Genomic DNA, 15530 nt, shown 5'->3' with positions numbered 1-15530 from the left:
CAGGGGCATTTCATACATGTGGGGCCTCAGGCAGATCGCGAGGCTTCTCTGGGACTCCGTTCTCTAACCTGGAATAGAAGGGAATTGGACTAGACAGCTAGCCCCTGAGGTCTCTTCCAGCTCCCCAGATAGGATCCAAATTCAGGGCTCTGGGGCTAATGTTTCCCTGCGCACAGTGAAGGATTTGCTCAGCAAATTCATAAAGTAAACGATGCTGGTGGTGGATGTGGAGGAAGTTAACCAGCTTCTGGGAACAAACTGTTTAGAAGCATTTGAGAAGCTGTTATTTATATTTATATGATACCCCATGTGTGCCTGGGGTAAGGCCATCCCATCCTGACTTGGAGCCTTGCAGTCTGGGGTCTGGTATGTACAGCTGTAGGCTACTATCGTGGGAGAAAGGAGAGGTTCTTCCTGGGATGATCCTTTCAGAGCATCCTTAGGAAGGCTGAGACCTCAAAATTGTCAAGAATAGAATCTCCTATCTGTCAAAAACTGAAAGGGACCCTTGGACCATCAAATTCATACAGAATCACAGAATATCAGAGCTGGATAATACCTTAGAACAGAATACTATAACTGGAAGGGAGCTCAGAACATAGAGTGTTAGCCCTGAAAGCATAGAACATTGAACATCAGAACTGGATGTGAGAGCTGAGAGGGCCCTTAGAACACAATGTCAGAGTTGGGAAGGTCCAGAGACCATAGAATTTTAGAGCTGGAAGGGACCTTAAAACACAGAATAGGAGCACTGAGAGAGACCGTAAGAACATAGAATGTCAGAGCTGGTATGTTTCTTAGAACACAGGATGTCAGATCTGGCTCTTAGAACACAGAATGATAGAGCTGGAAGAGACCCTGGAACACAGAAGATGAGCGCTGAAAGGGGCCTTAAGAACATAGACTGTGAGAAGTAGAAGAGATTTAGAAGTGAGAATGTTCTAAACGAGAACGGTAGCACCAAATGCAGGTCATAGAACAAAACGTGTTCCATCTGAAAGCGACCTTGAGACATAGAACTGGAAGGAACTTTCGAATACAGAATGTTAGGCCTGGAAGAACTCCGAGGCCAAGCTTATCTTCTTTATTTTATATGAACTAAGGCCCAGAGGGTAACGTAACTTGCTCAGTATACTAGTTAATGGCAGAGCTGGGCCGAGATCCTGAGACTCCTGATTCCCAGCCTGGTGACCTCAGTATTCTAGTACCTTCCCTTTTCCTTTTCAATCTTTTTCAATCTCCCTATGTCCACTACTCAAAGTACCTAATGCCCTCCTACTTCCTTGGCCTCCCAGGCCTTGACACGGACAATGCCCCATACCCAGCTCCCCTCACACCCATGATTCCATAGCCAGAAGGGACTGCCCACTCACTGCCCCCTGAGTACCTCGAACCCTTCCCCATACTCACCCTGCTCCCTATTTATGGGATGCCCTCCCTCCATCTTTATACTCATCCATTGCTCTAAAAAGAGCTGAAAGGGACCTTGGAGGTAAGCGAATGGTGGCCCCTTCATTTGGTAATGACCTTCTCCCTAGACCTCCCATAGGGTTTTGTTGTACTGTTCTCCATGTATATTCTTCCATTAATATTCTGTGAAAGAGTCATCTGTTTTGTGACTCAGTTCTTTACTGCACCCTAAGTTCTGTGAGGGCAGAGAACTTGCCTTTCATGAGCTTTGTGGACTGTTGAGCAGAATTCTGTTCATAATACTTTACAATTGATGGTTGATGAATGAATGCACCTGCCCCGCTCCCATTAAAACCTCTATTTTTAGCCAGTGTTTGCCTCAGATGAGCTTTTGAATTGGACTGGAGATAGTGCCTTAACCACTACAAGGAACAAAACTCGAATGGTGGGATTTCATGCCACGGGAGCAGGCCATTGGAGAAGACATTTTCCAAGTGGAGAGCTTTCTAGAACCTCTTAAATTATGTCTCATGGTGACAGCTGCCCTCTCCTCCTAAGGCCATCATCCCCAGATGCTCGGCCAATCCAGTGGCAGGAACCTCTGTAGGCCTCCAGAGGGTGAACTGAGGGTTCTTGATCCAACCCCGCACCTATGGGGGTCAAGGTGGGGGTTCTTCTCCTCAAATAAGAGCTCAGGTTGATTATATGGCTTATTTATACATACTCACTTTCCATGCGTAGTCTGTCTCCTTATTTTCTTCAAAAGGAAAGCAGCTGCGGCTGATGTCCTCTGTCCCTGGAAGAGCACTCCAAGGGACAGGTGGCCTCTATGGCACCAGGAGCTAGAGGCTGGTCAGCGCTGGCTGGGCTGTAGGGGGCGGGGCTGCTGATGTGAAGTATCTGAGCCCCCACCCAAGCAAGTCAACCGGAGATGGGAGGGGGTGTTGCTAGTTAGAGAGGGAGCGAGGACATTTGCCCTTAGCTTCTAAGCACTTTCACAAAAGGATCTCATTTGATCCTTAGCAACAGCTTGATGAGAATGGCAGGGAAGGGAGAATTATGTCCATTTGATAGGGGGAAATGAGGCCCAGAGAAGTTTGATGACTTGCCTAAGGTCACACAGCCTTGAGACTGGACCTGGTGGCTTACACCACTCTTTGCTACCATACCACACAGCAAGCATGCATCCATCCCAGGCTTTGCATTCCTTCTTTCTTTCCTTCTAGCTCTCTGGATAGGCATGAGGCTCCAAATATGTCAGATTTTACAAAGAGTCATGAAGTTTTAGAACTGGGATGGCCCTTGGAACGTAGAATGTCAGAGCTAGGTGTACCCTTAGATCAGAGAATGTCAGAGCTGGGAGGGGCCTCAGAACACAGAATGTCAGGGCTGGGAGGGGCCTCAGAACACAGAATATCAGAGCTGGCAGGGGCCTCAGAACACAGAATGTCAAGGCTGGGAGGGGCCTTAAAAGACCATCTAGTCCAACCCCAACATTTTACAGAAGAGCTAAGTTAAACATGGAGAGAAAGAGCAGTGATTTGTTCAAAGGCGCACAGCTAGCCAGGCTTTATGACTCTAAGTCTAGCACATTTTCTAGGTCCTGATAGGTGTGAATAATACATCTCCTCTATCGGTTGCATTATTTGGGTCTGCTCTGCATATTTCCATTGGCCTGGAGCCAGTGATCATATTTTACATAACTTCAAATAGTGTTGACTTTGAATACATGGGAACTACTTCAGGAAACTCCTTTTTTAGGTCTGCCCGGTATTGCCTCCCTTGGTCTCTTGCAGCGATTCTTGAGTGGTGTGCTTGGGCACTCTAGGGTGCTTGCTAGGTCGTCTTAAATAATTAGAAGTGGACCTCCGAGATCACTTAGTTGACTCATTTTACAGATGGCAAAACTGAGGCCCAGAGAGGTTTAGTATCTTGCCTGAGGTCATGTAGTGAATTAGTGGCAGAGTAAGGACTTAAACCTAGCTGGGTGAATTTCCTATGCCTAAAACCTGTGCCTTTCCATTTGGTTAGAGAAATAGAAGACTAAAAATTGGGGCAGGATAGGGGTGCTGGAAGGGGCTATCTGGAAGATAAGAATGAGGGAGTCACACAGCCAACCTGAAAAACCTAGGACCAATAGAAGCCTGAAAATCCAAAACAATTATCTGAATTTACTGGTGATATTGGGTGAGAATCAGTCTTTTCCAGATCATGTATAAAACGGACTTGGGTTGGTGCAGTGGATAGAATGCTGGCACCAGAGTCATGAGGACCTGAGTTCAAGTCTGGCCTCAGATGCAAACTAGCTGTGTGACCCTCTGTAAGTCACTCAACCCCGGTTGCCCCCCCCAAAAGAAAAAGCACATTGGGCCCAAGATGCTGATCATGGTTTATACCTGGGCTTTACAGAGGTAAACCTCAAATACCTATTTTAAAAATGCATACTTAGATTCACATGATAGTTAAATATACGCATTGACTCAATGCTGAATGAAGGGAAACGGAAGGGAACGAGCATTTATTAAGCACCTACTATGTACCAGGGACTGTCCTAAATGCTTTTACAATTATTCTCTCATTTGATCCTCACAACAATCCTGTGAGGTAGGTGTTACCACTATTCCCATTTTATAGATGAGGAAACTGAGGCAAACAGCATTGCCATGGGGCACACAGCTAGTAAGTACCTGAGACAGAGTTGAACCCAGGTTTTCCTGACTCTAGGCTCAGTGCACTATGTACCGTACCACCAACCTGTCTAAATGAGGTCTCAGAGACTATCTATCTAGTGTAGAAGGGTTAATCTCACTTCCCTTCCTCCCCTCCCAACAATTTTACGGAAGAAGCAACGGAGAGAAGGAAGTGAACTGCCGAAGCTCCAGCTGAGTTTGTGGCAGAAGTGGAACTCAAACCCAGGTCTTGGAACCTGTCATCTGGCACGTGGTCTTCCTTCTATAGCCATTCTCTTTTTTCTTCCCCATGCCTTTTTTCACAAGGCATTACCAAGAGTGAGCATCCCTAGTGATTGGAAGGTCCAACACGTGAATTGCCCCAGAGCCTTCTAACCCATGATTTCAGTGCTGGGAGCAAAGGAAGAAATAACTACAAACATACACATACATATAGAATATATTTTATATAAATATATGTTTCTAAAAACAAAATTATATACATTATATATAATTTTTAAAGGATAGTGAGGTGAAGAACATTTTTGAAAAAGGAAATACCAAATTCTGAGCATTCAGAGGGAATTGGTTTGTTCGCTTGTTTCTTAAGTGAGGCATATCCCTGAGTTCTCCTGTCAAAGATGCCCTGAAGGAGCCCCCACAGACTGGAGCATTTGTCTAGCACAGTGCTGAGCCCCCAAGGGACACGATTCCACAAATATCAACTGATAGGGTAAAGGATGATAATCATTAAGCCACAGGGAACTCCAGCTTTATGGACCTGGTCCAGGTACAGTACAATCAACCATTTGCTTGCAGGCCCTGGGGCCACCATTTTATTTCTCTAAGAAAATTCAGTTGTGTTCCAGATGGAAATCACAGAAGCACAGAGCACAGGATGTCAGAGCTGGGACCGCCTTATGGTCCAAGTCCCTCATTTTTACAGAAATACAGAGTTATCTTGGGAACACGCAGGAGACTTATCTAGCTCCAGTAACTGCTTTTCATTTCTTCCCAAGAGGAATCAATGGTCAAATGCTAAAAGTCTTATTTTCTCCATTCTCTAGGTTCCTTTGGCTAGGCACCCAGACATCTCAAACATTAAAGGACTTGAAGATGCCCGTTAAAGTTGGCTGAGAGCCTTCTAACATGTCTGCTCCTTCGAGAGTTGTTCTAACTTGGAGATGACGACAAGGGAAAAAAAAGTGCCTCAGACTTTCTAGATGGCCCCATTATCCAATGTGCCCAGCAGGCCCACTGTGCTGAAGGCCAAAGGAAAATGTTTTGACCATGTGAGCCTTTTTTTTTTGGTGGGATGGGGAGAGTGAAGGTTTATTTTTTTTGGAAGCTATTTGCTAAAAAGCTGTAACAAAGGTCTCTTCTTGAATAAATAGAGACACATAAGATAGTTTTGGTCATCTATCTGCTCAGAGAAATCAATACACTTATGAAAAAGGCATCAACCAATAGGCTTGTGAAACAGAGAGAGGTCTATAAGGCCTAGAAGGACCTTCATCTGACCCTGGCCTTCACCCCAGTGACACATTAAATGAAAACTTTCCAGATAAACAGTTGTTGGAAAGGGGTGGAGGTTGGTGGTAAGAACCGTTGTATTTATGACTCTTCTTATCTTTATGACAAAGCTTAAATGGGGATCCTAATGCCTGGAAGTGCATGAATCAATTCTTCCCTGGTTGGGAATCACAGAATCATAGACTCATAGGATGTCAGAACTGCAAGGGACCCTAGAATGCAGAACTCCAAAGCTCTTAGAATATGAAGTGTAAGAGCTGGGAGGACCCTTAGAACATAGAATGTTAGAGCTGGGAAGGGTCTTAGAAGATGGAGCATCAGAGGTAGGAGCCTTAAAACACAAAATGTTATAGTTGGAAGGGGTCTTAATATGAGAACATCAGAACAAGTGTGTTGGAATTGGTGATGACCAACCCTTTCCTTTTACAGAGATAGCGTGAGAAACCCACCTAGTAATAATTGTTTCAGTTCAAGGTAAAAAGCAAACACAGCAATATCCCCAGGGTCCTCTTCCTCTTCATCTGTAGGCTTCCATCTCCAACCTAAACAGGTCTCATCTAAAGCCTAGAAGTCCGGACAACAAAGGCTGGAGCAGCTGGGTTCTGCCTCATCTTCCAAACACACACCCATGGAACCAGACAACTTTCCAATGTTTGAATCCAATGAGGCCAGGGAATGTTTGGTTCCCAAGGGAGACAAACAGCTAGTCCACGGTATCAGAGAGGACCCCCATGGCTTCCTGTTCCTTGAAATATGGAAGTCTCTGGCTGGAAGGAGTCTTTTCCTCTTGGGAATCTTTTCATTGGCCCTTTTCCCCAGCAGGGACCTGTCAGGCAATGGAAGCCACATGGCTGTGTTTCTGCTGTCCGGGCAGGAGGGTTTTAGCAGGGCTACAGCAGCCTCTGCTGCCTGGTAGGAAACAGAACATAGAAGAAAGCAGCAGTGCCAGGCACATGATGAAGACCAGGACCCACCGGATCATGCCAGGGTAGACAAAAGGGAGGATGAGGAAGATGAGAAGCACCAGCAGCCCTAGGAGGACACCCAGTCTCCGGGCGGCCAGTCGATTGGCACTGGCCAAGTCCTCAGTGTCCCCATCCATCACGATGGCCACCCTTTCTCCCGTGGGCTGAGCCAGCTGCTGGGGAGAGAGCTGTACCTCAGGTCTGAGACTCATCAGCCTCCCCAAGACCTCCACCTGGTTCCGAAGGTTGCAGATCAGCCCCCCTGGGACAGAGGTAGCTGACCGGCACAGGGGGCAGATGACCATCCATGAGTCCTCTCGGATGGTCAGAAGGAGCCTCAGGCACACTGCACAGAAGACGTGCTGGCAGGTTAGCACTTTGGGCAGCCGGTCACAGCTGTATCGGTGGCAGCACACCAGGCACTCCAAGTCTCTGTCAGCAGAATTGGGGGATTCCTGAGCCTCCGTTTCAGCAGGGAATGCTCCCAGGGCTTTAGGCTGGGGCATTACTGTCTGCTCTGGGGCATGGGCACAGCCCTCAGGGGATGCTTCCAAGTCTGGTGCATCTGTTCTTGCTCCCTCCAAAAGCCTGCCCTGTGTCTCCTCCATTCCAGACGTTGCACTGACTGCCGCTTGGTTTAGTAGAGTTCCGATAAAGTTGGGCAGGGCTTTTATCTGCTGCTTTTCTCTTATCACGTGACCGAGCCTTTGGTGACAGCTGCCTTTTGGTTCCAATCCCTGTGGTGCTGTTACTGGTACCAGCGCCCGGTGGTTGTTGTTATTGTTTTTTTTTTTTTAAACTCATCATTAATCAGTAACCCAGAGGCCGGGAGACTTTGTCACGCTCCATAGGGCCCAGGCCTGGGTCTGAAGGGGAATCCGATCTCATACTCAGGGGGCCAGTTTTCCTACCTGAGGGCATCAGTGGGGCTTCAGCATCACCTGAAGGATTTGGGTGCTGGCGTCCTGAGTCCTGAGGACATCAGGTTTGGCATCTGTGACAGGGGACAGGAGCTCTTAGAATTCATTGTTACTCCAGTTTTGACCAGCAGAGCTGGAGACTGGGTCCCTTTCTGAGACTCAGTTTTCACATGTGTAAAATGAGAGGCTTAGGCTAAATGACCCCTACAATCCCATCTAGTTCCTCCTCTCTGATCCTCTCGGCATTCTGAAGAGGAGAATAAAGTAAATGTTATTTATATAGCATTTTTAATGTTTGTAAAATTCTTTACACATATTATTTCATTTGAACCTCACAGCAACTCTGTACGATATTGTTATGACCATTTTCCAAATAAGGAAACTGAGGCTAAGAGAGAGGATGTTATAAAGCCTGTGTATATCTGAAAGAGGGGGCAGCAAGGTGGCTCCATAGCAGATAGAACTCCTGGAATCAGAAACACTCCTCTTCCTGAGTTCAAATCCTGCTTCAGACACTTCCTAGCTGTGTGACCCTGGCAAGTCACTTCATCTTGTTTGCCTCAGTTTCCTCATCTGTAAAATGAGCTGGAGAAAGAAATCACAAACCACTCTAGTATCTTTGCCAAGAAAATCCCAAATGGGATCCCAAAGCGTTAAATAGAACTGAAACAACTGAACAAAATTTGAAGTGGGAGATTTGAACCCAGGACTTCCTGATATTAATAGCACCTATTTCCCAGGGCTGTTGTAAGGATAAAATGAGATACTATTTGTAAAATATTGTGCAAAATTTCAAGCACTATATAAATGATGGCTATTTCCCCCAGTAGATAATATTTTATTTTTAAATTACATATAAAGACAATTTTAACATTTTTTTAAATATAAAAGTTTGAGTTCTAAATTTTTCTCTCCCCTCCCCCCTCCCTAAGATGGTGAGCAATTTGATATGTCACATATGCACCATCATGTAAATGATAGCAATTGTTATCCCAATCCCACCCCCAATCCATCCTTCTTTCTCACTTCTGTATTAGGGTATCACCATCTTCCCAGTCACCTAAGGTTCATACTAGACTCCTCACTCTTACCCCCACCCCCATATCTGATTTATTGGCAAGTCACTTCAGTATTATCTTTGTAACATCTCTTATTGTGACCTCCTGTCCTCTGACTCTGCCACCACTCTCTTGACCGGCCCTTATTGCCTCTTACCTGGACCATTGCAATAGCTGCTGGAATGGGAGGGGGAGGAATCTGTCTGCCCCAAGTCTCTCCCCACTCCAATCTCTGCTCTACTCGGGGGTCAAAATGATCTCCCTAAAGTGCAAGTTTGACCTTGCCACTCCTTTCGATAAATTCCAGTGGCTCCCTATCACCTCTAGGATCAGATAGAAAATTCTTTGCTTGGAACTAAGAAGCCTTCATAACCTGACTCCCTCCTACCTTTCCAGTCTTCTTATGCCTTACACAACCCCAGCTACTCTTGGATCCAATGATACTGGCCTCCTGGCTGTTCCATGAGCAGGACATTCTATCTCCCTGTTCCAGGCCTTTGTTCTGGCTGTCCTCCATGCTTGGAATGCTCTCTCTCCTCCTCTCTGCCTCCTGGCTTCCTTCAAGTCCTGCCTAAAATCCGGCCTTCTACAAGAAGCCTTTCCCAGTCTCCCTTAATTCTAGTGCCTCCTCTGTTGATTATTTCTAATTTGTCCTGTATATAGCTTGTTTGTACCCAGTAATTTGCATGTTGCCTCCCTCTCTAGACTGTGAGCTCCCTGAAGGCAGGGACAATTTTGTTCGGTTGAGTTTTTTCTTTTTAACCTTTCTTTGCATCTTCAGCTTGTAGCCAGTGCTTGGCCCCAAGGTAGGTGCTTAATAAATGCTTATAGATTGCCTAACTGCCTAGAAGTCCAGTTCTCTATGTACGTGAGAGTACTCCAGTACTCTGAGAGAAACAGTTGATGTCACAAGGAGTAGGGGAGTAGTCAGAAAGGACTGGGTGGAGATTTGTACCTAGGTGGCAAAGACACTTGCTAATTAACACCCACTTACCTAGCACTGGAAGGCAGAGGGGTCACCCCAACTATAGAGGAGATGGGTAGGTCTACCAGAATCAAAACTGAAAAAGTTAAAAATTGACCACAACACGATATTTCCATAGGGAGAAACCAGCTTCCTTGATAAAACACCAATGGAGCCCTCCTAGAGGTAGGACCCAATGAGCCTCAGGGTGTAGGGGAAGAAACATTGGCATCTGAAGTCAAAGCACCTGAATCCCAGCTGTGTGATCTGGGGCTAACTCCCTTCACTTTGCTGAGTCTCAATTTGTCTCCTGGGCAACATGAGGACAATGCACTCACACTTCCTACCTCAGGGCAGGCCCTCCTCCAAAGGTCCTTGGCTGCTTGTTTGGGTCTCATCAACCATTACTTAGGGGTGGGATGGAATGGGGTAGGGTGGGCTGGGTGGGAGGGACAGACCAAAGCGAGAATGTCTAGATTCATTGATGCACCTCGGCAGTCTTACTTCAGAATACTGTGCTATGAAGTGCTATAAAATGGGAGTCTCACTAGATCTGGAACCTCATAGTTGAATTCTAAACTCACTTTCCCATCATAAAATGTGGTCAGGTGTGGTTTGTGGCATGGTGGATAGATAGAGTGCTGACCCTGAAGTCAGGAAGACTCTTCTTCTTGAGTTCAAATCCAACCTCAGATACTTCCTAGCTGTGTGACCCTGGGCAAGTCACTTAACTCAGTTTCCTCATCCTGTAAAATGAGCTGGAGAAGGAAATAGAGACCCATTTCAGTATCTTTGCCAAGAAAACTCCAAATAGGGTCATGGAGAGTTGATCACAATTAACAAACAACTGAGGAAGGCTTTTGTGAACTAGCCTGGGATTGAATCAGGTTAGCCCAATTTTTTTCTTTGGGCAAATATGTCCTAAATTCCAAAAAAGTGATTTAAACGCAGAACTTCAGGACCATGCTGCCTGTCAGTTGGGGAAAGTTGGTGTCTCGAACCTGCCTGCCTGGTAAATGTATAACTTCTGCTCTTGATCCCTGAATCCAGGTTTCTGAGCCTCTGGCCTGTGACAATTTGCTCAAGATTAGCTGAAGCCAAAAAGTGGTGAAGTACTTGTGCGTTCTCCCCATGGAAAGTCCAGTGCTCTCTGTACTCTGTTCTCCTTCCTCTCTACTAAGTGTGTGTGTGTGAGACAAACTGAAGGGAAGGCATTAGCATTAAGGTGGATTGGGAAAGATGGTAGGATTTTGGCTGGGACTTGATGGAAACCAAGTAAGCCAGGAGGCAGAGACCTCTAGACGTGGGGGACAGCCAGGGAACATGTGTGGAGCTAGAGACAGAGGGTCTTCTGTGATGAAGACCGAGGGGACTGGATTCACTGGTTTGCAGAGAATGGGGAGGGAGACAGAAAGGAAATAAGGAATGCACTTTGTTACACATACAGTGGGGGATGGTTTCAGCTGGACAATGCACCTTTGGATTCTGTATTCTCCTCTCCACCCCACCCTCTCAACTGTTTGTCAAGGATAGTGATGGATGATTGGAAAAGGGGAACTAGAAGAAGGTAGGGAGAGGGAGAGGAAGAGAGGAGGAAAAGAGCTTGTGAGAGAGGGAGAATAGGAGGTGCTGGGAGGACATAGGTAGGTGGAAGAGGTAAGAGGTCAGAGAAGACAGAACCACAGTCAATATGATAATATGCTAGAATCTGAGAGAATTGAGAATATAGGATGTAATCTGAACTTCCAGTCAAGTCTGGGACATTTTGCATGCCACTACTTATGCAAAAGTAGACTTTTTTTTTTTTTGAGGCAATCGGGTTAGGTGACTTGCCCAGGGTCACACAGCTAGTAAGCGTCTGAGATCGGATTTGAACTCAGGTCCTCCTGACTCTAGGGCTAGTGTTCTATTTGCTGCCCCAAAAAGAGACTCATAATTCGAAAAGGGAATGTTGAAACCCTCTAGGAGGGTAGGCTTTTGCTCTGGATGTTCTTTGAGGCTGACCTTTAGAAGGACAAATGGTGACAGTTTTCCTGGCTGGCGCCAGGTATGAGAGAGAGCTGATGGCCTCTATGTGGCACAGTTGCTGGAACGTTAGACCTCAAGTCAGGAAGACCTGAGTTCAAATCCTACCTTAAGTACTAGCTCTGTGAGCTGGCCAGGTTAGTTAACCTTTGTCTGCCTCAGTTTGCTCATCTGTAAAATGGAGATAACAACAGCACCTACCTCCCTGGGTTGTTGTGAGGATATAATGAGAAAATATTTGTAAAACACTTTGCAAATTTTAAAGTATTATATAAATGCTAGCTATTATTAATTATTAAATAAGACTTTAGAAGCTGCAGGCAGAAGAGAAGCACGGAAACCCAGGTCTCTGAATTCTAAATTCAATTGTTTCTCCATTATACTACTCTGCGTCTCTGAGTCTGTCTCCTTATTTAAAGTATGTGGATAACCACAAGCTCTGCTCCCACTGGTGGTTGTAAAGAAAGCCCTCCGAAAATCTTAAAATGCCAATCTCCCCTCCATTGTGTTATCTCCCTATAGCCCCTGGTCATTCCCCACACTTAATCCTAGCTAGGCTCCATTGTCTAGGTCCCAGGAGTTCTGTTCACCCCAGCTTACTGGCCACTCCCATTCAGATCTTCCTTAGACCCCTCCTCCAGTCACCCCAAACTATTTGGCCACTCCTCCCACAGTCTTTCTGTATATGAGGTTCATCTTGCTCCATTAAGATGCTCAGATTCCTAAAATCTAGCCACTGCTCTGATTCTTAGAATCTAGCCAATACCTCACAGACTCTCAGATTCCTCAAGATTCTGGCTAATGTGGCGGATCTTTAATAAGCCTTGTTTTTGGCAGAAAAAAATAAAAAAGAAAGAAAATCCTAAAATGCTGACGAAATGTGAGGGATGGTGACTTCTGCCTTGGTTTCTCCCAGCCAACAGGAAGCCAGGGTGAAGCTAGGGTGCATTCATCAGGAATTTACAAGACATGACTTAATGTATGCCATGAGTCAGAGTCAAGATGAAAGCAAGTAAAATGTGGGCAAAGTCTGGGCAACTGATGGACTAGTTGGAAAAGACTGAATCAGAGCCCAGTGATGGTGGCTGACCTGATAGGGTTTTATTAGATTGTCGATGGCAAGAAGTAAAAGGAAATGTTGCTGGAAGAGTAAAGAGGGAAAAATAACAAGGCTGAAAATGAACTTCCATTCACAATGCCTGGCTCACAATCTCTCTGGGAAGTGGGTAAGGGGAGGAACATTGGCCCTATTTTCAGATGCATTATTGTTTTTGTTGTTAAGTCTTCATTTTCAAAGAGGACCGATGACCTCATGGGGCAGAGTTGTACACAGTCATTAGCCTTATTCTCTCTTCCAGAGTCATAAAGTTCAGTGGTGGGACAAAAGTCAGGCAGCTGGCGATGGCCCAGGATGCAATGGATGACCTTGGTGTTTTTGGTGTCTGACTTTGCAAGCCTTAAGGCTCCACAATGCTTACTTCAGCCCCTTCATGGCCATTGGAAAAAATTGTTCTTATCTGCCCATTCCACCAGGGGAGGTCTTCACATGTTTGGGGTGGATACCCTCTAATTCATGATGGGTTTGAGGTGTGTTGCTTACCCTCAACTGAGTTTAGCCCATCTGCTGAGCTGGTTTTACTGGGGTGTGGCCTCTGCCCATGCTGTGGCTTCTTGGAGCCACAGATGAGAGATGGTGAAGGTGGATACCAAAGGTGAATGAGTGGCCCTGAAAAGGGCTGGGTGGCCCTCACACCAGAAAGGTGTATGGGTGTTCAGGCAGGACTGGCACCTCTGATGTGAGGGCTTCCACATGGTTAAATCAAGGCTGAAGGAAACTGTCATATAGTATGGAAACTCAAACACGGGTTTATTGATCTCAAGTCTAGAGTCTTTTCCACTCTATGGTAGAATTTCACCACAAGATGATACCCGGTGATAGGGATGGTCTGTGCTGAGTCATTCTCTTTGTATCCCTCCATCTGTGGATTTCTCTGTCTGTCACTCTGCCTTTCTTTCTGTACCCCTTTTTAACCTCTCTTTGTTTCTCCATCCCTCCCTCTCCTCCTTGTCTTTCTCTGCTTCCTTCTCTAACCTTCTCCTCTTTCTCTCTCTTTTCCCTCTCTCTCCTCCCTACCCCTCTCCTCCTTATCCTTTTCTTCTGATCTCCTTCACCTCTCTCTAACTATGGGTCTGTCTCTTACTACCTGTCTCCTATTTCTTCCTTCCCTCTCCTCTCTACCTCTTTCTCTGTCTCTCTGTCTCCTTCACCCCAATCCATTGTAGTCTCTCTCCCAGGCTCAGTTTATTTATGCCTCTCTCTCCATCGGTGCCTCACTTCCATCCACCCCAATCTTTCTTTTCTCCATTTCTGCCTTCCTTCCTTCTCTCTCTCTCTCTCCACCTTACTCTGTTACACGTGACTAAGGACACACGTTTGTGAAGTAGCTGGCAGACCAGGGATCAGGAAACAATTTCTCTTCATGCAAAGCTCACAGTGACGTGTGGGAATCAACCCCAGTCTTGGAACCACCGCCCTTTAGCTGACCCGATTAACAGGATGGCCATAAATGAAATCTTCCACAGATTATAGCTTTTGCTCATTCAGCCCAAGCTTCCTTCAGCTGCCAGGAGCCTGTAGTGAACTCTGTCAGCTCCCACAATGATCAGAACAGCTTTTCAATCACCTCAAGCTCCCTCAGTGGTAGGCAGTCACCTAGAAGTAGGCACTTTCTTTGCTTTTTTAAAAATAATAACTCCTTACATGAGTAGAACACTTTTGTAAGGATATCAAACTCCTTTAAAAAAACATACTATTATTTGGGAGGGTTAAGATGATGGGTCATTTAAACTTTATTATCTGCCTGTCTGTCTAGTTCTTTCCGATTCTCCATTTGTTCATCTTCCATCAGTGTGGTGAAACATTGGATGAGAGGTCAGGGGACCTGAGTTTGAATCCTGGCTCTGCCACTTCCTGTCTGTTACCTTTGTTCCGGTTAATTCACCAATCTGGGCCTCAGTTTTCTCATCTGGAGACTGAGAGTTGGACTAGATAATCCAACAATTTAATAACTATTTATATATTAAGACCCCACAATGTGGAAGGTACTTGCACTGGGTTTACACACACAAAAACCAAAGTAGTCTCTGTTCTCAAAGAGCTTTATTCTCCTGGGGAGCACAGCATGTGAACAGATGCATGAAAATAACTTGAGGAGGTCGGGAACAACTGGAGATAACAGGAAAGGTCTTAGTGGCATCTGGAACTTGCTGAGCCGTGAAGGCTGCTAAAGATCCTGAGAGGCAGCTGGCTGGTGCCATGGTGCATAGAGGGCTGGGCATGGTGTCAGGAGGACCTAAGTTCAAATTTGATCTCCTTCACCTCTCTCTAACTATGGGTCTGTCTCTTACTACCTGTCTCCTATTTCTTCCTTCCCTCTCCTCTCTACCTCTTTCTCTGTCTCTCTGTCTCCTTCACCCCAATCCATTGTAGTCTCTCTCCCAGGCTCAGTTTATTTATGCCTCTCTCTCCATCGGTGCCTCACTTCCATCCACCCCAATCTTTCTTTTCTCCATTTCTGCCTTCCTTCCTTCTCTCTCTCCACCTTACTCTGTTCTCATCTTCCTGAGTTCAAATCTAGCTTCAGATCCTTACCAGCTCTGTCACCCTGGGCAAGTCACTTCACCCTGTTAGCCTGTTTCCTCATCTGTAAAATGAACTGAAGAAGGAAATGGCAAACCACTCCAGTATGTCTGCCAAAAAACCCCCAAAATGGGGTTGCAAAGAGTTGGACATGACTGAACAACAGCCACATGTGCCAGACCCTATGATAGATGTTTAATTGACAATCATTTATTTCCCATTTCTATCTGGACTATTTTTTAATTTAATAGCAATTTATTAAATATTTGCCATGTGTCATAGGCCTGGGGTGTAAGTGGGGGTCATCTTCAGCATTCTCAGGGAGGTTTTTTGAGCTTCCCAAGAG

The 15530-nt window shown here is 45.7% G+C and overlaps 1 protein-coding gene across 1 annotated transcript; it reads right to left on the bottom strand.

Moving 5' to 3' along the window:
* Positions 1-6241: 6241 nt before the first annotated feature.
* RNF186 (ring finger protein 186) lies at positions 6242-7356 on the bottom strand (the record flags this gene model as incomplete). Its single annotated transcript, XM_020973242.2, has 1 exon — positions 6242-7356. A coding segment is annotated over one exon (915 nt), but the record flags the coding sequence as incomplete, so codon positions are not given.
* Between the last annotated feature and the right edge of the window lie 8174 nt (positions 7357-15530).

This window comes from Phascolarctos cinereus, unplaced genomic scaffold, assembly GCF_003287225.1.
Source record: "Phascolarctos cinereus isolate Bilbo 61053 unplaced genomic scaffold, phaCin_HiC Scaffold_726;HRSCAF=1367, whole genome shotgun sequence".
NCBI lineage: Eukaryota > Metazoa > Chordata > Mammalia > Diprotodontia > Phascolarctidae > Phascolarctos > Phascolarctos cinereus.
The sequence above is the reverse complement of the archived record's forward strand: the minus strand, read 5'-3'. Positions and strand labels throughout refer to the sequence as shown.